Raw genomic sequence first — 20,897 nt, forward strand, 5'->3', positions numbered from 1 at the left:
TGGAGCAGAGTGAGGTGCTGTGCAAGGGAATGCCAGCCTGGCTTCTGCAACTCAGTCAGCAGAATTTCCCTGGGGCACACCTGAACGTGGACACGGGGCCAATGGCACTCTGCCTCCAAGTTCTTTTGTGCTATTCGGCTTACAGATCTACTGCAAGACAGACCTAGCAATTCCATGCTATGAGGCTGCTCCTTTGCCGGAAAGGAGGACCTACCTCAGTCTTCGGCAAGAGAGCCACGGTGGTCTTCATCACCAAGGGTCAGAGCAGTGCTGTTGATTATCCAGGCTGCAAGATCTATGACCAAGTGGGCTGGTGGAGTGAAGGAACACAGATGAAAACTGTATTAATTTCCCTGCTTTTCTGGCACGTACTCACTGCCTAAAGGAAAGGGGAGGGAAGTAGGTGGCATGCAATGTCACCATGGAGTCCTTGCTGTGCTGTGCTGCGTGGGGTCTGCACAGCAGTTCAAAGGCCCATCTGAAGAAGCAGGTGCCTTTCTTGCTGCCTTCTGGGACATTGGGCTATTGGGAAGTTGCTTGTGTGTCAGGGGCTAGTTGAATGATACTGATGTAATTCCCATTTCCTCTGCTTTATAGGTACAATGGCTTGGTGACTGGCTCTCGAGCTAAAGGTATCATTGCCATCTGCTGGGTGTTATCTTTCATCATCGGCTTGACACCAATGCTAGGGTGGCACAATCGCTCCCAGATCGAAGAGCTGGGTTCCAATAAGTCCTCTCCCATCAACTGCAGCAACAGTATGGTGGCATGTCTCTTTGAGGCTGTGGTCACCATGGAGTACATGGTCTACTACAACTTCTTTGCCTGTGTGCTCTTGCCCCTCCTCCTCATGTTTGGTATCTACTTGAAAATCTTCATGGCAGCCCGGCGACAGCTCAAGCAGATGGAGAACAAGATGGTACACGGGGAACGTTCTCGATCCACTTTGCAGAAGGAAGTCCATGCAGCTAAGTCTTTAGCCATCATTGTTGGGTTGTTTGCAGTCTGCTGGCTTCCACTACATATTATTAACTGCTTTACTCTTTTTTGCCCAAATTGTGCCCATGCTCCCCTCTGGTTGATGTATCTGGCTATTATCCTGTCTCATGCCAACTCGGTTGTAAATCCTCTAATTTATGCTTACCGAATCAGGGAGTTCCGATACACCTTCCGTAAAATCATCAGCCAGCATATCCTGGGCCGGAAGGAGCCGTTCAAGGCAGGAACAGCCAGCTCTAGGACTTCCACTCATGGTGGGGACGCAGAGAACGCCAGCATACGAATCACTGAGTATGCGTTAGAGGTATACACCAATGGAGAGATCCACAGGGATCCTGAAAAGCAGGACTTAAACAAATGCAAAGCCGGCTTGGAATGGCACCAGAATGGAAATGCTCTGGACGCAGAGACAAATGGGCATCTCCCACATTCCTGCAAAAATGGGATTCTCTCAGATGCATGCATGAACAGGGAGCTTCACAGTGAAGAGCTAATTGATGCCCAGGTGTCTTACTCAGATCTAGAAAGAGCAGCCTTTGCAGCAGCTGATGTTTCCTGATGAGACTTTCAAAGTCTTCTGGTAGAATTATTTTTTTTCCATTGGTGACCTCTGCCATGCCAGAAAGGGAGGTTGGGGGGCGGGGGAAGAGGTGTGTATTCAGATTGCTATGGAGAAAGGGGTCCCTACCCAGGACTGTTGGGAAGATCCTAAATACTAGACTGGAGAAAAGCCAAGAGACCACTGAAACGGACTAAGGAAGGAGGGACACGTTACCCATCAATGACCTGTCACCAAGAGCAGTGCCAAGGTCAAAGATGGCATTCCAAGTTCAGCACTGGGAGACTCTGCTGATGCAGGGCGTATGATGACATTATGCTGTCCTGTGTATCTGTGGTTGTATATCGGTTTTGCTGTCTTTACCAACAGAAATAAAAGCATGCTGGAAGTATTCACTGAATTGCAAAGATCAACAGGGAGGGGCCTTTTCGTACTTTGGCCCTGCAACAAATGGAAGGGGGATAGCAACATCTATTGGTCAGGAAGGATGCCAGCAGCTGCTTGGAAAGGAAAGAATTTACCTGATGGGAACTCTGGATACCTTCAACCATGGCATTTTGTCTTTCAGTTCATGTGTTTAAAGCTTATACTGCAACAGGTTGCTCGAATGGTTTTTTTCTTGTCTTGATAAGATTACTTTATATTAAGTTATAAAAGATGGGCAAGAACTCATATCCATTCCCTGAGCGCTCAATGTTCCAGATGCACAAGGCAAATATAACCTCATAGCTCTCCACTTTGTCTAACAAATAATAAAAACAGAGACTGTAGTATGGATTTCCCTTAGCAAAAGGGCTGTTAGCAGGGCTTGGTGCTGCAGATAGCAGACGAACAGGCCAGGTTGTGGTCTGTGTCACCAGGGTGGTCGTGCCTCGAGGTGTTGTGAAGAGCTGCCGGGTGTGCGAGTTGTCTGTAGGCTGGTGGGCACTGTCTGCTTTTTCTCCTTATCTCTGTGCTTGTCCTCCTGGGCTCCTAGAATGGAAATTCTTTCCATGGCCCTAAATGTGTGTGAGGGGAGCTAATTTTCCATATCTTGGTTGTTTTCATCCTCACCCAAAAGGCTGTGGGATTTTCTTCTTCTTTCTCAGTGTAGGGAGGAACACACACACATACCTAACACTTATTTTTGAAATTCCAGTGAGCTCTATGTAAACACCTTTTCTCCTGTGATTTCAGTTTTTTCCTGATGTGCTTTACTGTGAAGCCTGATGTGTCCCTGCGGTGCAGAGGCCAACAGAGCTGGGTCTGTCTGGTTAGAAGATGCTCCTACTCTGAGAAGCTGAAAGGCATCAGTAGTAGTGGAAATCAGCTTAGAAACCACAAGTAGTCTGTCTGTATAAGAGAACAGGCAAATCTGTGCTGCAGCAAGGGTATGCACTGATGTGGTTTGTTGTAGAGGTGTTCCACAGCAGTTTGATAATTTTCTGTATCACTTATGAAGCCTAGTAGCTCAAGGACAGCAGAATGCCACATCAGCTTGAATTCTACCTAAAGAATTTCTGGTCTTTGTTTTCCAGACAAATAATCCATGTCCAATACCATCAGCCTTCTGGAGAGACAGGCAGTAATGGTCCTACTGGAAAACTAAAAGTCTGGTAATTCCAGGGATCTGAAGCTTATTCCCTAGCCGAAAATGTCAGAAGTATCATTCCCCAACCCTGGCTGCTCCTCGTGTCTGTCCACTAACATTTCAGAAGCCAAATAATCTCATTTTTTGAAAGGAAAGGGGAACTGGATTTTGATATTTGAGGAAGAGCAGGTTATGTTTGTGTGTTCTTATTCCATGTTTATTTTAAATATCGTGAACTATTAAAATGAAAAGTCAGTTTTATTTGAGGAAAATTTTCTTTTTGCCAGTCTCCCTCCATGAAGGTGGGGAGTAGTTTATAATGCTGAACGTGTTCAAGTATGTAAGTGCTCCAGGCTAGCACAAAGCTTACTGTGAGACTGTGTTGCCACCACAATCCTTAGCAGAAAGACAGGCAAGTTTGTAGAACAATAGACTTCACAGTTTAATTGAATTGCTGCTTTCTTGGCACGGCTCTTCCACGTAGTCTAACGTCAGAGGAGTGGATTATCACTCCGGCACCATTAACAAACACTAAGCCATTTCCCTGTGACTGACGTCATAGGTAGTTCCTCTGTAGGGTGACTTGGGATCTTGTTACTCTTGATCTTTCTGGATGGAATATTTCTGTCGGTTATTTGTGGGATGGCTCCTCTGACCTCCCGTAATAGTGGCAGAGGAACTCAGGAAAATGGGGGTCTGATCTCTTCAGGCCTCAGTTGGGAGCTGAAATGTTTCTAAGAATAACACAAGATTACATCCAGTATTCATGTCAATAACAATTAGGTCCACAAAAAAGCAGAGCAGGGAAGGAAGTGTGGGAAAATACCAGCATTGCTCATGTGCTGGAACACACGCGAGTGCAGAAGTGTCTCCTATTGAGCTTTAGTTGCCATTGTAAAGGGATGTTTTATGCCACATTGCATCAGACCTTCAACAGCTGATGTGGGTTGGTTGCTTTCTATTGTTTCCTCAGCTTCTTCACACTCAATTATGGCAGCTTCTTGCTTCATTGCCACAAGAATCAAGTTGATCTATGTTGATGCGACAAACTTAGGAACGTCCCTCTGGAAAACTTGCCTGCCCAAACAGATCACCATGCGAGCTTACTGAGTTTCCAGATGTCTTGAAATTAGCTTTTCTGTTGCTGTTTGAGATGCCCCCCAAGTGTGTCCAGTCCCTTTCAATATTGGTGATCCAGATTTGAGATGAAGAGGGTGTGTGAAGGGGTCGGGGGATGCGTGCGGGAGGAAGTGCAGTGGGGGTAAGGAGGCAGCGTGTTTTATATAGAATAGGAAGTCTGTAGTCACAGGAAGGAAGGGATGGCAATTGCACCACATGCTGTGTGCCTTCTGGCAAACATATGTCCGAGATGGACCTTCAGAAGATGTTTCCGAAGCAATTGCTGGGGGGAGCATGAGCCTTTTGAGCAGAATTTTGGACAACTTATTTCTTGGTTCCTAGGGATCATGATTTCAAGGCTTTCTTTTTTTAAAAGAAAAAAAGAAGCTTTAGGATTCCGTCAATATGAAGTGTGCTCTTTCCTTCTCCTGGCAGCGCTCTCCACTCTTGAGAAAAGTGCCTCTCTTCCAAACTGCATAGGGCAGGGATCATTAGAAAAGTGAAAGTTAAATAATTTTTTCCTAACCTCTCCATTCATATCCCCATTCTCATTCCAGCTAGGGAATGTTTAGCTGTTGAAATATAGCTGGTTTGGATAAACAAAGATGGTACCAAGACAAAGGGAAGAATGAGGTGATCATCAGGAGAGGCTGGAGAAGACCTCCTTGGGGATCCAAGGTGCAGTGGGTCCAGAGAGTAAGAGCTGGGGCAAGAACAGACTAATTTCATGGAACTGGAACATCTTACTAAAAATGGCTCAAGACCCATATAGAGATGTGGTGCCTCATTTGGCATGAGGGCATTCCATGAATTTCACCATTCCCTGGGGACTCTTAGGCTCCAGGGTTTATTTGCTTTATAGGGTTTTGGAGAAAGTTAAGTTTGATCAGTTGCCAGGAGTAATTTTATCAAGAGTTCTTCTTGGGGCCCTCTCCTCAATAGGGCACTGCTTTTTGTGTGTGTAAATAAATGCACTTACAGCTTTGTCCTCCAGAGTTTCTTTTGGATCAGTAATATTTCAAAGCCCTGTGCAAGGTTGAACTGCAGCTCTTGAGCAGAGAAGCAATTTGGCATGGTGGGACAGCTGGGGTTACTGTAGACAGAAAGGGTTTGCCACTGATCCCAGCTGGTGCTAGGAAGCTTATTGTGCAGATGGACGTGGGAGTTATATGGAGTAGTCTGAATCTTTGTTCATTCTTTGAAAAGAGGCTCCAGGGGATGCTGGTGGGTATAGAAAAGTCTCTCAGGTGTGGAAGCAGTCTGGAGGGTTAGGATTAGATGGGAAATCTTGGTGGTGAAGGAAGATTTGTAGGGTAGGTGTCTGGGAGGATTTCAGGGGAGCAGGAACGTGCTGGGAGGTGCTGGGGATTGCACAGATGGTCTCAGGGGAGCGGTGCTGGCATGAGACCAAGGTGTGACTCGCTGAGGAAGGACTCTGGAAAGGATGTACATCTTACGGCTCTCCGGGGGTCACTGCAGAGGGGCAACCTTGCCCAATGTGTGCGGAGGGTTGACTTCATATGGTCTGTAGGTGACTGAGGTAGAGACGGTTCTTGTGGACTAGCTCCTTTTCAGATGCATTGTCTCATTTCATGAGCACGTCCAGGTGTAACAAAAGCCCTTCTGCTTCATGAACATGAGCCCTACCTAAAACCAGATCAATCCAGCTGTGTTCTGTGGGAAGGATGGGCATGCTGTAACCGTGCTGCGATGCGTTTAAACTGTAGAATACTCTCTAGTGGTGTTTGCTAAGTTTAGCTGACTAATAGCGAGTTCTCTCCCCGTTTGTTTTGGGCATCAAACTGCACTGAGTCATACCAGAGAGTTTTTTCTTTCCAGCCCTGAGCTTTTGGTCTTCTTTACAGTAAAATACATCGAGAGTAACTAAAATGACACCAGTTCCTCATTTGTGTGAGGTGTGACTAACCCTGACAGACTGAGAATCCCCAAACCGGGGCGGCGTGGTGTGTAACTCCCTGTCTTATTTGTCTGCTCGGACCGTTCACGCAGGGTTGTGCTGAAATCAAGACTGGAACCTGTTGATCTGAGAACATCCTTTGCTTCCCCCACGCTGCCTCAGGAGCTGGTGTTCCTGTCCCTCTCCTGTGGAGCGGCTGTCTCTGTGGTCTGCAAGCCAAGACACTATGAACACCCTGCTGCACACGCTGTCACTATAAAACAATTACTCTTTTAATTTAAATGTTTTATGAACATAGTTATTGTTTTCCCCTCTGTTTGTCAGTTACCAGTGGGAGGGGAGGGAAGGGGGTGGGAGAATTTGTGCATGCAAATGTATTTAAAGTGCGTTGACCAAAGTGGGGTTTTTTGGGTTTTTTTTTTTTTTTTGAATCTGTGAAGTTTTCATATCTGTGAAGTCATCAGACTGCTGGGCAGTGAGGAGCCGCTGGTGCTGCTGAGTCTGTCTTGGTTACATTTCTTAATAAGCATTAAAATAATAAAATATATTTGTAAAAGAGAGTGTGAGTGCCTTTGTCCCAGGAAGATCCGGCTGGCTGGCCCGTTTTCTGTGCAAGTGTTTTCTTATTATTTTATTAGCTTTTTCCATAGACTGATTCTTCCGGAGAGCTCTCTCCCTGGCACTGCCTATTCTTTCGCAGAAGATATTAGCGTGGACTAAGATGACAGACCCAGATGGACTAGAAGACCCTTCACATCTCTGACATCCTGGGATCTGTCCTCTTGGCAATAAGAGAAGCTGTTTACAGCTGCCTGTTGAACACAAGGTAGAGCACTGTCCTGCCCGGAGCACTGCGGTGTCAGGAACAGCGTGTGACGCAGCAGGGCCTGCAGGGTCCATAACTGGACCATGAAGCAACTTTGCCAGCTGCGACTGGAGCATCCCCGTCTGCTGGCTCGCCTTCCGCATGGCCCTGCCGGTGCGCCGCGGACCTTGTAAGGCCGTCACCGTTTCGGACCTCTGTCCTGTTCTGCCAATGCCACTCAGGCTGAGCTAGCCCCAGCCTGACGTCAGCCAAATTAGTCTGGAAATGGAGGCAGTGAATCTAGATGCTGCTGTGGTCTCTCTCAAGCCAATTCTGAGCAATGCCGACAGGACGAAGCAGGAATAATTCCCAGCTTTTTCCATCTGGCAGCTACTAAATGTGTGTGAGGAGGTTAGTGAAAGTCTGTACAATCCAGGAGCATTTGGAATTGGGAAGTGACGAAATGAAAAGTTCACCAGATAACCATCAACTAGTGGTCATGCCCCCTTTTGGGTCACTTTGCCGCTGGGCTAGAGGCCTCGCTGGAGGCCCCGGTTTGCGGAGAGGTGCTGGCACCCTGGTGCTCTGCGGCCAGCTGTGCCCGAGCTGTTCAACCAACTGTGTAATTGAAAAGCTTTTTGATTTTTCCCTCCTTTCACAAACACTGTGCGTTTTGTTCTGCAGCATCAAAGCCCAGGAGCTGGGAGGAACAAGAGGAACAATGGGCGTCTGCAGGAGCCCAGGGAACAATGGCCATACCTGGCCCTGGGAAGAAAGCGAGTACGTGAAAGAACAGAGAGAGCTCCCAGTTTAACAACACAATTGGCCTGATCTGGAAATCTCTGCTCAGAGATAAGCACCTTGGCTTAGTCACCCAGAGAAACTAGACTTTGCAGGGCTTTTGCTGGAGACTAAGAGCTGTCTGAGGATAATATAGCTCAATAGTGTAATACTTACTGCAGCACTGGGGAACTGATGACATTTCTGAATGGTGAAGTAGGATGGGGCTGTGGAGGATGGTGTTTTCCCTACTAACGGGTGGATAATGTTTTTGGCTAAAAAGCTTTTCACAGTATTTAAAGCAGCAGGATCTTCCTTGTCACTTCTGCCCCCAAACAGGAAGCCTTTGCTGCTAAGAATAGTGCATACAAGTGCCTGCTGTGCTCTTGGCCATCATGTGTTTCAAGGAGAAGTTTTGGGGAGTTAAAAGCTCTGAGCACCTTTTCTGAAGCCCCGTGGACCTCACAATTTACTTTCACAGGAAAGATTCCCACTGTCCTGCGTTTGACTGAAGTGACCAAGTGAGCAGTGAGATTCCGTGTGTGTTCATTCAGGGGAGGGAGAGAGACTTCTGCCAACTCGGAGCGATCCTGGGAGGAATCCATCTTCCTGATCCCGCAAATAAGCACCTCAGGTTAGATGATGTGACTCACTGCAGGTCGGAGTCTCGCTGAATAGTAAGTGGAGCTGTATTCCTCCCTGACTTCCCAATCTCCTCTTCAATGCTGTTCTGAGAAGAAAGGGGGGCACTTCTGAATATTGGAGGTGTTTGCTCAGAAATGACCCAGAGAATGGGACTGTTGGAGGGTTTTTGGCTGTAAGATGTGCCACTCTTACAAGCAGTATCATTTCTCTGCTGTGTGACTGCAGTAGTCACTGCTGAGATCCCGCAGAGTGACAGGAAAGTACTACCCAGATCTCAGAAAATCAGAAATTCATTTCGAGAATTGGAGTCCTTGCAATGCGTCAAAGAAAATTATCCAAGCCAAATTTGAGTCTGAGAGTAGTATGGTGTTTTTTCAGCAAGTGAAAGGCAAGGACTGGGAAAAGAGCTTTCAATCTGCAGGTTCAGAATAAACTGTGTAAAGATGAGGTTATTTGGAGTGCAGATCCATAGTGTGTGGTCTGAGCCTGTTGCACTGAACTCCAAACCTGGGACTGTGGTTTTTGGGAGTGTCCAGCTGCAATCCAGAGAGGTGACTGCAACTTCTACGGAGCCCAGGGCAGTCTTTAAACCTGCTAGCTTGGACACTGGCGGCACTGGAGCTGCAATTGCTTAGGCTTTGTTTGCCAAGGATTTACCCAGAGCCCTAGGCAGCTCTGATTTTTTGCCTTACCTAGGGCAAGGAGATTAGGTAACAGCTCATAATGTCAGTGAAGAAAATCCATGTGCACGGGGTATCTTGCTGCCTCAGCTGTTGATGAGGTCATGGGGATGTCTTTTGGGCTGGTATTAGTCCAGGATATTACTTCTAAATAGGAGTTAAGCATATCTCAGTTGGATACTTTATGTTGCTGGAGAACTTGCAGCTGCATCATTTGGGCATTTGGCATCATCTGGGCTGTGAAACCTTGTGCCTGTGCTTTGGGGTTCCCAGGGATGTAAGGCTCTTGTGCAGCGTGGTGACTGCATCCAGGAAAAAAAGTCCAAATAAAGAGAGAATTGAGCAGCCTGGATCAGTTCTACAAAGAATGCAAAACAAGCCTGGGCCATCTCAGGGTAAGCTGCACTCATGGTGCCTCTTGAACCCATGTCCTGTTATTGTTGGTGTGGAACGTGAGGGTCTGGGCCAATGAAAATAAGGAAGGCAGCTTGACAGACACAGATTTTATCTTTTGAGATTCATCATGACCTTTCTAGTGTATAATAAATAAAGTTGACTCAGGAATTGGCAAGTGCCCTATAACATGCAGTCCCGGTGTTGGGACTCGGCAGAATGTTCTGCTTAGCAATGCACTCTGTTAGCTTTGTTTGCTAAGTTCCTATTTTGGAGGTGTGCTGAAGGGCCGAACAGTGGCAGATGCTGAAGCCTTCTGCAGGGCAGGTGCACTGGACCTGGCATCTCTGACCATGCTGATCCAGGCTGGATGAAGGTCATTTTGAATCCATGCCGATACAACCTTTTACCGCTGGGCCATAAAGAGAAATGTCTTGCAAAGTAAGAACGCGGCTTGCAGTGGTGTGAACCATGGGGGAAGGAGGACTCCCATCCTTTCACATTACTGTATAACCTGTCAAGCGTTTAAGTTGGCATTGAACGGTATTATTTCCTGTATTAATGTCTTTTGAGCGGCCCTGCCATGCATGCTGGATCCTGTGATATTAAACAATTCCATCATCCAGAGGATGTGTCCAATTTTGCAGGTGACAGGAATGGTAGCTCTGAGACTTGCCTGCTGCCGGGTGAACCCCGGCCATACCATCTCCTGTTAACCACGGTTGTGAGCAATCGCAGTCGGGTTTTCTGAGCTAGACCTGGTGGCAGGGGCTGTGATATACAGGGCCCCTTTGCAGACGATTGGGAATCACGTGCTGCTAAATTGAAGCTGTTCTGTGATGGTAACACATCAGATTGTGAAGTTATTCTGCAGAGCCAAAAGACACTGGGGAGAAGAGGGCTAATGTTTGCGTTCCCAGTCCCAGAGAGGCTACAGGGGGAGAGCTGCAGTTAATTCACAAAGATTATGGGTGATTCAAAGGCAGAGCCTCAAGAGGAGAGCACCCAGCGCTGGCACCGGGGTGCTGGGCTACATGAGCACTCAGCACCTTAAAGGACAACTGGTTGCTTCGCTTCTGAGGTGCCTGCCATTTGGGAGCAGTCCAGTATTCCAAGTGTTTCCTGCCTTCCTTTATATTCATGCCAAAAGCACTAACAGAATAGGGTGGAGACAAAAAATCTCAAACTCTCCTCAAGATCATCCTCTAATTCCAGAAGGATCAAAATGCTAAAGGTTGCATTAGAAAAACAGAAATAGTCTTTTCTCCCACCATTGGTAACTCAATGCCACAACTAAAGCGGAGAGTCAGCTGCTTCTTCTACAGCTGCGTCCTTTCTGAATTCATGAGAAATAGCATTTTGATTTCCTTCCAGAGGAAATACACAGTAATATCCCTAACTTGCACTGAGGCCTTCCAGTCTGCAGAACTAACCCATGTAACATTCATCTGCAACTAAATTAAATCCAAGATCCCCTATTCCTTATGGACTGAGCCAACACTTGGGAATCAAGGCTTTTAATCGGAAACCTTTATAGCTTGCTTTCCCTGAGCACTTGCTTCCCATGCAAGTTCCCTCCCATCCTAAGTTCTGCATTTGCAGATGATCCCTCCTTTCCTTCCCTATGCCAGACGCGGGAACCACAAGAAGTTTATCCGAGATGCAGGGGCTGTCTGTCCCTTTCCGTGGCTCAGCACTACCTGGGCTTTCAAAAGAACTGTAGCAACAATGTTCCTGTAGATTTTCACTGTGTGGCTGGAGGGAGGGATGTGCTCTCTGCGTGCTGGAGGGAGGGATGTGCTCTCTCTCTGCGTGCTAACAGCAGTCTCCGATTCCTTTGCAGGAGGATCTTTGGATCAGCATTTGATCTGGAAGCGCTGTGTGGGACATACAATCCTCCCAGGGAAAGTTTAATGCTTTCTTCCCATCAAAAGCATGAGGCTGCATCCTGGGGTCAGGATGTCGGTGACACGTGGATGACACCGAACGCTGAAGCCTGCGTGTCAGTCAGGTCTTGGAAGAGGCTGCGCTCTGTCTGCTGCACAGACACGTTCGCTCTCTCTGAGGGAGGTCCTCGTGCACGTAGCCATGAATGTGGTGTTTTCCAGGTGGCTGTGTTCTCTCTACGCCGGATGAATCCCTGTGCTGTAAAACGCGTGTCCCTGTTCTGCTTCCTAAAAAGATGCATCTGCTGATGTCAGCTTCCAGGTAAGACGCGCAGGAACCTGCTCTCTCCAGCATCCGTGGCCTTTGGCCTCTGCTGGTAGTCAGGCATCCTAAGGAAACTAGAAGTGACCTAAGGCTATTTTTTTGCTAATCCTTGGTCAGTGTTGCAGATGGAGAAGTAATGGCAGTTTTCCAGCAGGTGAGACCCTCCAGGCCAGCTAGCCAGACAAGAAAAATAAACACAGGAAACAGCACCCATGCAATAAGATAACAGAGAAAGGAGAGGCTGGGAGAGCTTTCTGTTGTGTGTGTCGGGGGGGAAGCACAGGGCTTGGAGCTCTCTCTAACAGGAGCAAGCAGATGTCAAGCCTTACCATGAAGGGAGAGGTCACTGCTTGGACAGAGAGGAAAGGAGAAAACAGGAGGTTTCTGCTTTGGCCGGACAGAGTAGCAGTTGCTCTCCAGGGTACAGGGTCTGTGGAATGAAGATCTCAAGTCCAGATGTGGGGTGAGATAGTGCTTTGCTAAGGGCAGAGACTCTGATTATCTCTGCTCCACCTGGATGTTCTCTTGTCTTTCTGTCTCAACAGCAGTTCTGAGGGTCTCTGTGTTGGTGGCAACTCTGCTCTGCCTCACCTGTGAAACCCATTCCCTGAACTCCTCCTCTTGGCCTCTGCTTTGTGTCCCGTCCCCCCAGATCCTGTGGGCTTATCAGAGCCTCCACATTGCTCAGAGTTTATTCCTGGTGGTATGGCTGGGTACTATTGTGGTGAGGCATCTCATCTGCTAGCTCCATCTCTGTGCTCAGCAAGATGGAGAAGCCACCTGTGGTGCCCAAAATAGCCTCTGCCTGGGCAATCCAATCCAAATGGTGTTGATAGGGATGGGGGATTCCCATGCCTCATAAAGAGGCTTTTGTTGGGAGGATCTAAGCTGAGCTCCAGGCCTTGCCAGCTGTGGAGAGGAGCAGATGGATCTGCGGTATAAAAATAGATCGAAGCAGACTTGTTCTGCCTCTTTTCTTCACCAGCTCAAAGTACAGTCCCAGAGGTGCCTGGTCAGCTGAACCAGAGCAGAGAACTGGGTGCTTTGCAGCTGCCAGTCTGCCTGGAGCCCATTAGCCATTGTCAGAGACAGGAATTTATCTCTCTTCAGTCCCATTCGCCTTACAGCTGCCGTGTGGACAATCTTGTTTGCTCGCAGCTGTTGGCAGCATGTTACATCCCATTTCCCTGGGGCAACACAAGCAGGAGAATGGGGCATTTCTGTGACACCCGTGTTCTAAACTCTGCTGCACCTTGCCTCGAGAAGCAGAGGTATTAGTCTGTGGCTGTGTCCTCTGGACGAGATCTCTGTACAGCACCTAAGGAAATTGCTGAAGACGTCCATGTCATGGGCACAGTTTCAACTAGTTGATTGGTGGATTTTGTGGCATTCGAGACCTCTGTGTATTGCAAATGCAAAAGGAAATCTCACCTTTTCCCAACCCCAGCTACAGGGGGAACGTTTTGGAGTGCTATGACCTTTGTTGTTGCTCCAAGTGACTTGGCTGCTTGTTCCAATGCCGTAAGTTCATACTAAAGCTCTGAGGTTAAAACACCCTCCAAAGGCACCTGAGGCTCATTGTCCTTGGTCTCTCGTGTAGATGAAAATGGGATATCCCCTGTGGATACCTCCTGGCCCAGTTGTTCATCCCAGCACTTTCCAGCTAGGCCTAGATATTTTTCAGCTCTAAAATACGATGGTTTTGGTGCACAAAACCAATTGCGAGGCTGCATCAGTACGCTGAACAGAGCGGGCAGGATGTGGTCCCCTGCACTGTGCCTGCGGAGCACTGCCGGCCCATCAGTCCCGAGAGGTGTGTTTGCATAAAACCCCCTTCTCAGTTGGCATCCCCACTCCATCCCCTCCTGCTAACTGAATAAGGATCACACAGACGCTTCCTGAATGGGCTTTTGTAAGGCACTAATTTGATACACTCAGGGCATCTTCCTGTAATGAATGTTCCTGAGGTAACTGCAGGTGAATTTGCATGGGTGGGTGGGGGAACGGGGCAGGACTGCTGGCAGAGATAATACTGGGAGGCATAGAAGAAAACCCTTTTGTTCCCATAAATCCTGAGTTTGTTGTGTCTGCTACACCCCCCGTCTCCCCAGCTTCTACCTCTGCTGTGTGTTGAAGGTGGCTGCACTGTTCCTCTCTTCCTCACTTTTTTGGGCCATTTTTTCCATTTAGTCTTGTGCATCTGTTCTGCTGCTTTTTCATTTTTGCTTTTTGTTTCTTTGCTGTTTTCTTCCCTTCTGCCCTATGTTCTCCTGCTTCCTGAAAAGCTGCATGCTGTGCTGTGTGAGGGAGAGGCACTGAGGCTGGCCATGTCTCTCTGCCCCGGCATCCCAGGATATACTAGCTGATTCCCTGCTATTTCTTTGAGGGAGCCACACAGGAGCAAGAAGGAAAGCGGGAGCAAAGAACAGCACCACTGGGAGAAAGCAGGTCAGAGACTGAGAAGCTGGGTGAAGAGGCGGTGTGCAGGCAGGCAGGGCCCTTTTGATGAGAACTTTCCAAGAGGCTGCAGATGACGGCTGTGGAGATGACTGCTCTTTTGGTCGATTCTGCTCTCCTCTTCGTGCTTTGCACTTCTCAAGTGCCGCTGAGGTAGTCTCGCTTTTTGACTCAGACGCTGCCTTTTTCTTTGTACCAGAGGAGTCTTTGACACAGAAAGTCTTTACAGTTTGTAGGCACTTATGCCATGAACCTGAGATACTGCTGTTATGGCACTGATACGGTAGAGGGGCCCAGGGCGCGCGGTGGGGGAAGAGCCTGGGCTTCTTGCTCCTAAGGCTCGGGCTGCAATCACAGCAGTGGTACCTACAGTCCTGGGCCTGGACTCTCCCAGCACTCTGCCTACCTTTGCTGCCTTGGCAGATCTGCTTTCCAGTCCATGCCTACTCTTTCTGGATTTTTATTTTCATCCTCAGAGAAGTAAAAGTTTTGTAACCTTTGCCTTCCTGCCCTCTTCTTTCTTACCTTTCACCTAAGAATCACATCCTAAAAGGTCTACTCAGCCACCAGCTTTAAAGCGCTTGTTGGTCCTTGCCGACAGGTTCCCCGTGCCGTGGCAGCCCCAGCATCCGCACGGTGCTATTTTCCCGCGTGTCCCAGGACTCCCACCAGCTGCCCTCTCCGTGCTCCCTTCCAGCAGCTCACTGGCACAGCTGTGTCCATCCCATCGGCACATCCAGTCTCAATAGATCCCTGATCCCAAAAGTCACCCTGACTGTCTGAGTGCTCAGGAGATGGCTTCGTCCGAGATTTCCAAGTGCCACCACAACTTAAATCTTCAGTACATGCACTTTTCCTATACATATGCAGGTTGCTTTAGCCAAGGAAGCAGACAGCACTGTTGTTCAAGCGGAGGGAAGGCCTCCAGCCTCACTCCTTCTGTGATAGTTTCTCTTCGGGAATATTCTTGATCACAGACCCCTGTGCTCTCATTTGGTGCTGGGAGTCAGGAAATAGCGGTAGCACCGAGCCTTTCCACTTATTTACAGCATTTCCTTCTGCTTGCCGGGGAAGCAGAAAAGGGCTGTCTAAAGGGCTTGGGTTTTTTCTGAGCAAGTTGGATTTGCCGAGTAGAGGCAATTGCTGTTCCTCTAACTTGGGAAGCACAGGGTGGGGAAAAGGTAACTTCTGGAGCCTGGGGACTTGGGGTTTTCCTCACAGATCTAGAAACCCTGGGTTGTCAGAACTGCAGACACCAAACCACCGGGGATGTGCCAGCAGACAGACTAGGAAGCATCTGCCTTGCATTTCAATAGCATAAACTTGACATTTCACCCCTGACTGTTTCTTTCTTTAGCTCCTTGATGTTTGGTATTTACAGAAATGTTTCAGCCACTAACTTAATGGGATTCAGCTGACAAAATGGCCGTCTCGTCTCTAGTGACTGTCACGAGAGGTCTCTGTGCTTCACAGGGGAGCTCAGTGTCACACCCACATTCAAGAGCTGGAGGCTGTCACGGTGCAGAGGTGGGAAGGAGCCTTCATGGCGATTTCCAGCAGCACAGCAGGAAAGGTGCGACCAAAACTGGTGGCCCCAGCAGTCCAGTCCAGACCTCACTTCCATCTCCGCATCCCCAGTGAAACTCTAGATAGAAACCGGGATCTGGACTAAACGCGTGTTTTGATCGCTGTGTTTTGTGCCTGATGCCCTTGGTGCAGGCTGTTAACGGCCAGGCTGTACAGCAGGGGAAACGACTTCCAAAACACAGCCCTTCTTAAGCCCCAGATTTGGGCATCTAACTTGGTGTAATAATTCAGCAGCATTTGTACTGCAAGTGCAGCGTGTGTATAGTTGTACCTCTCTTTTTTCTGATGACCACTGAGGGTCATTTTTACTTTTATTTTTGGTTGTTAAACTCTGACAGGATGCTTGAGCTGGAGGACAGGGAGCACGGAGAGCTCCCTTTGCTGTCTGCGGGCTTTCAGGTTCCCAACTAATTCAGTCCCCACTTAGATTAAATGTTTTGCCAGGGTGGAGATGACATTGGAAGCTGTTCAGCCTATAGATGACTCTGTAAAGGGCCCATATCAAATACAACGGTTGCTGTTAATGTGCAAGGCGCAGTGCTACCCTGTGAGTAGCTCTGCTGGCGTCTGTGGCACCGTGGTCACAGCCTGCGTGTGAACGTGAATTCAGGTTTGGACCCAGTGTAACATACCATTGAGAAGGGATGGACGATGCAGTTTTGGTATTCAGCAGAGGATGGACTAGACTGGGGGACACTCATGCAAGAGGTCTACCCTGATTAGGTAACGCCTGCGCTGTGTCATCCTGCGGGAGCCCAGAGGAAATAAAATCCTGCTCAGTTTTGGGTAGAAAGCTCAGGTCTGTAAAGCAGCTTGTTCTGTTGACTTCTCCAGTCATTTACTTCAGGCAGGTTTCCCCACTCTTAAACGAGACAATGAGGGAGACTCAGTTGTCTTCACCAGGACACTTCTCCCCAAGGTGACACTACTGGACTCAGCATCACGACTAAGGCCCTTAGGGAGGTGCTAAGAAGTCAGGTGGGAATGGGGCAACCACAAAGGATTTTTAAAAGCAATTAAGCAACTGAAGAGCAAAAGTGCCTCTAAATTAGTCTGAATGCTGGGCTTATTAAGGCTATTAGCCCAGGTCCTTATTTGTTCCGGTGTAGCCTGAAAACGTTCTGACTAGTTGAACTGGACAGTGCCTTGCCAGAGTGCTTGCAGCAAGCTGGGTGGCACCTCTTCTCTTTGCCTTGGACAGCTCAGTATGGCCTCTCACCTCATGTTTACGAGGCCTCCTTTTTCTTTTGGAGGGTCTTCCCCTTTGCTTGCTTGCTTTCTGTGTCGTCCCCCCCCGCTCTCTCTCTCTCTGCAGACCACATTTTGGAATTGTGCTCAGGAAGACATTCCCGTGTTTCTCAGCTGTAACATAATCGATCCTTTGTTATGGTATTTCAGTTAGGTGCCCCTGAAGGGTGAGCAACTCTGGTCAGGAGCAACAAGACTTTCTCGCTCTGACTGTTCACTGGCCTGGCAACTCATAAAAGTGCTATTTTTCTTCACCTCAGTTAAACTGCTAACATGTCCCAGCATGCACAAGACGCGGAGGCTCAATAAACCCAAAGGGCTCATTGTTAAACAAGGTAAGTCATCCTAAGAGGCCGGGCATTAGATGGTTTTCAATGCTTCCCTCTGTTGTTTGTCAAGGATCAGACAGCGAGGTGATGTGGCAGAACAGTCCATAGCATGAATGGAAAACACTGTGTTCCTGTTCTCTGTAAAGGCCCAGGAATAGCCACCTCGGTGCTTCCTGCGTCTGGCTGATGCTGAACCATCAAAGAGACACTTTCTGTGGGTTAAATTGAGCTCTCTGCTTCTTAAATATTTCTTTTGCTGTTAAGTTTGGCCCTTGCTTTGCTAGCAGCTGTACACATTGAACAAGCTAAAAAAGAATACAGTGTAAAAAAGTTAGACATAGAAATAAGAGAAAGGAGTAACAGAAACAACAAGCACCAATGTGATCGTGTGTCTGAGTTCATCCAGACCATATGGAAGCTGTGAATTTTAAGCAGGCAGCCGAGAGACAAAATGGTAGTCATTTTAGAAGTTTTGTTTGAGTGTATGAAAGTAAGTGAGAACATACTTATAGGTCAAGCATACATGGGTGAGGGAAGCTGAATCACTGGCAAATCAGAGGCAGGAGGAAAGAATGGGATGCGGAGGTCTAAACTGGGACGGGTTATTACCTGGGACATGAATATTTTGTCTAATGCATAAGGAGATGGAAAGGTGAAGAAAGGCCACAGGCATACTAATTATTTGCAAATTGCACCGACATCTTTCCCTCTGCCCAATTTTAGCCATTGTTTGGTGCAGGCAGCAATACATGTGCATGCTACATCCATCCATCTTCATGATAGCTGGGTTAAATTGCACAATCATTATGAGTACCATTTGCAGGCAACTCTTATTGCTGCTCCCAGCCTCTGTCCAATAATCTGTGGCTCCAGGGTCTGGGCGCTAACATTTTGAAACTGTGGTCAGTCGGAGAGTATTTTTATGCTGCTGCTTCTCTCACCTTTTTATTCCATCATTCTGCTAAATCACTGTGTTGTAAGTAAGCCTTCTTCTAGGACTGGTAAATCAAGATCTTGTGATTCAACATGACTAGAGAATGGTTCTTTGTACCAGTAAGAAGTGAGGAATCCTTCCACTAAGATTTTGCTTCTAGCCTTGGGGAGAACTTCCGCACTGAAAACTACAGCTTTGTGTACACAAAGCTTCCCAGGTAGTTTGGTAGTGGTTTCTAAAGAGGGCTTGCTTATGGTGGAAAATTACACTATATTAGAAGGAAGCTTTGAAGATCCGTAATAGTTAACATGAAATTAAGCACATAATGTGAACAGAGAAGCACGGGCCCAGCAGATGTAGAATCATAGAATAGAATCATAGAGTCGTTTAGGTTGGAAAAGACCTTTAAGATCATCAAGTCCGACCGTTAACCCAGCACTGCCAAGTCCACCACTACACCATGTCCCTAAGCACCACATCTACACAGCTTTTAAAGACCCCCAGGGATGGTGACTCAACCACTTCCCTGGGCAGCCTGTTCCAATGCTTGACAACCCTTTTGGTGAAGAAATTTTTCCTAATATCTGATCTAAACCTCCCCTGGCGCAACTTGAGGCCGTTTCCTCTTGGAGGCCATTTCAACTTGGGAGAAGAGACCAACATGCACCTCGCTACACCCTCCTTTCAGGTAGTTGTAGAGAGCAATAGGTCTCCCCTCAGCCTCCTTTTCTCCAGGCTAAACAGTCCCAGCTCCCTCAGCCACTCCCCATCAGCCTTGTGCTCCAGACCCTTCCCCAGCTTCGTTGCCCTTCTCTGGACACGCTCCAGCCCCTCAATGTCTCTCTTGGAGTGAGGGGCCCAACACTGAACACAGGATTCGAGGTGCGGCCTCACCAGTGCCCAGTACAGGGCGACGATCACTGCCCTAGTCCTGCTGGCCACTCTATTTTTGATACAAGCCAGGATGCTGTTGGCTTTCTTGGCCACCTGGGCACACTGCTGGCTCATATTCAGGCGGCTGTCAACCAACACCCCCAGGTCTTTCTCTGCTGGGCAGCTTTCCAGCCACTCTTCCCCAAGCCTGTAGCATTGCATGGGGTTGTTGTGGCCCAAGTGCAGGACCTTGCACTTGGCCTTGTTGAACCCCATACAATTGACCTCGGCCCATCGATCCAGCCTGTCCAGGTCCCTCTGCAGAGCCTTCCTACCCTCCAGCAGATCAACACTCCCGCCCAACTTGGTGTCATCTGCAAACTTACTGAGGGTGCACTCGATCCCCTCGTCCAGATCATTGATAAAGATGTTAAACAGAACTGGCCCCGATACTGAGCGCTGTGATAGTTAGTGTATCATATTTGTGCACACTGAATGCAAGGTCCAAGTGAATGCAGTTCCTCAGGACCACAGCCTAACTTGGTGTTGTTTTGCAATGCTGAGCAGCCCTTTGGTATAATTACTTCTTCCCTCCCAAAGCCTGAACATCTGGATTTATGGTGACAAAAGCAATCCAATGAGGAAGGAAATGAAAAATGGTACCCCTGTGTATTAGAAAAGAGGCTGGGTATGGTCTGAGTCACCGCACATGTAAAAGACGCTCTGGCATCCCCCAGCTGTCCCATCCCACAATAACAGTACCACTGCTGCTCTCCTCTGTTGGGAACCGCTGCTGACAGTGACTGCTTCTCAGCATAAACATCTTTAAAAGCCCCTCTGCCATCACCTGTAAATGGTGATCCACCAGCCACTCTCAATGGGAACTACTGATATTAACCCCTACCATTCTGCCCTAATATCAGTTTATTCATTAACTTCCTATGTTTTAGGTGCATGTCTGTTAATTTTCACCTACCACTGCCCACCTCTCTGGGGAATCGTATAACCTTTGTGTTACAGGATAATAAAAGAACTATTGCTGGAGGGGATGCAGTAGTAATAGAGACGAACACTGTCTTCCCGGGACAATTATGAATTTTGGTGCCTCTTGAAGGAGCCATATGGACCCTACTCGCACATCTTCACCTCTGCTTGAAGGGCCTGATAATGCTCTGCTGAGTCAGGGTGAGGAGGGGAAGATGGATGGGTAGGATGATTTTTCTGATGAACACAGGAGGAGAAGGCTGTGCTAGAGGGATTTCCTAGGGCACAGCTTGGCTTGGTGGAGGCTTTTTAAAACTATTTTATTTTATTCAGTTTGTGGAACTGAGCTGATGTTGGTGGTTGTCATTATGCCGGACCAGGAGGAACTGAACTGAGCATCAACGTGTTTGTGAGTGACATGATTGTGACTGCTTCCTATTGTGGAACAAAAGATGGAAAAGGTGAGTAAGCAGGTAGTACAACATGGATATGAAGTGTTTGCAGGCTCCCTTTTGCTCTGGAGACTGAATCAAGTAGAGCGTGTGGTGGGGGAAGATGTGCTGTAGCATTGCCTTTTGCCAAGTAGTGCCTTTTTTTCTGCTACCACTGATAAAGGGAAAAAAAAAAAGCTCCTTTACTGTCACCAAGTGCTGTGAATAGCCTATCTGATCAGTTAGAGGTCTGATTTGGTAAGGAGGCTCTGGGATAGCGGTTTATGGGACAATGTGCTATCCCAGCTCTTTATCCCTGCATGCTCTAGTCAGCCATCACACACCCCTGCCACACTCACTCATTCCCTGCTCTCC

General features: G+C 47.9%; 1 protein-coding gene and 1 long non-coding RNA gene across 7 annotated transcripts in view; both read left to right on the plus strand.

Annotated features, from left to right (window-relative positions):
- The window catches only part of ADORA2A (adenosine A2a receptor), a 30,645-nt gene extending 23,916 nt beyond the window's left edge, over positions 1–6,729 (plus strand). For 5 of the 6 annotated variants that reach the window (XM_075516256.1, XM_075516260.1, XM_075516259.1 and 2 more), the window contains one exon: positions 598–6,729. In XM_075516256.1, coding sequence (XP_075372371.1) covers positions 598–1,558 — 961 coding nt within the window. In that variant the 3' untranslated portion in view covers positions 1,559–6,729. The remainder of the gene's footprint in view (positions 1–597) is intronic. The other variant, XR_012777753.1, reaches the window with a different exon arrangement.
- Positions 6,730–11,568: 4,839 nt separating this feature from the next.
- On the plus strand, positions 11,569–20,286 carry LOC142416731 (uncharacterized). Its single transcript, XR_012777801.1, has 3 exons — positions 11,569–11,676; positions 17,232–17,306; positions 20,128–20,286. It is a non-coding gene; the product is annotated as an uncharacterized LOC142416731 (long non-coding RNA).
- The last annotated feature ends 611 nt before the right edge of the window (positions 20,287–20,897 follow it).

Source organism: Mycteria americana, chromosome 13 (assembly GCF_035582795.1).
Source record: "Mycteria americana isolate JAX WOST 10 ecotype Jacksonville Zoo and Gardens chromosome 13, USCA_MyAme_1.0, whole genome shotgun sequence".
Lineage (NCBI taxonomy): Eukaryota > Metazoa > Chordata > Aves > Ciconiiformes > Ciconiidae > Mycteria > Mycteria americana.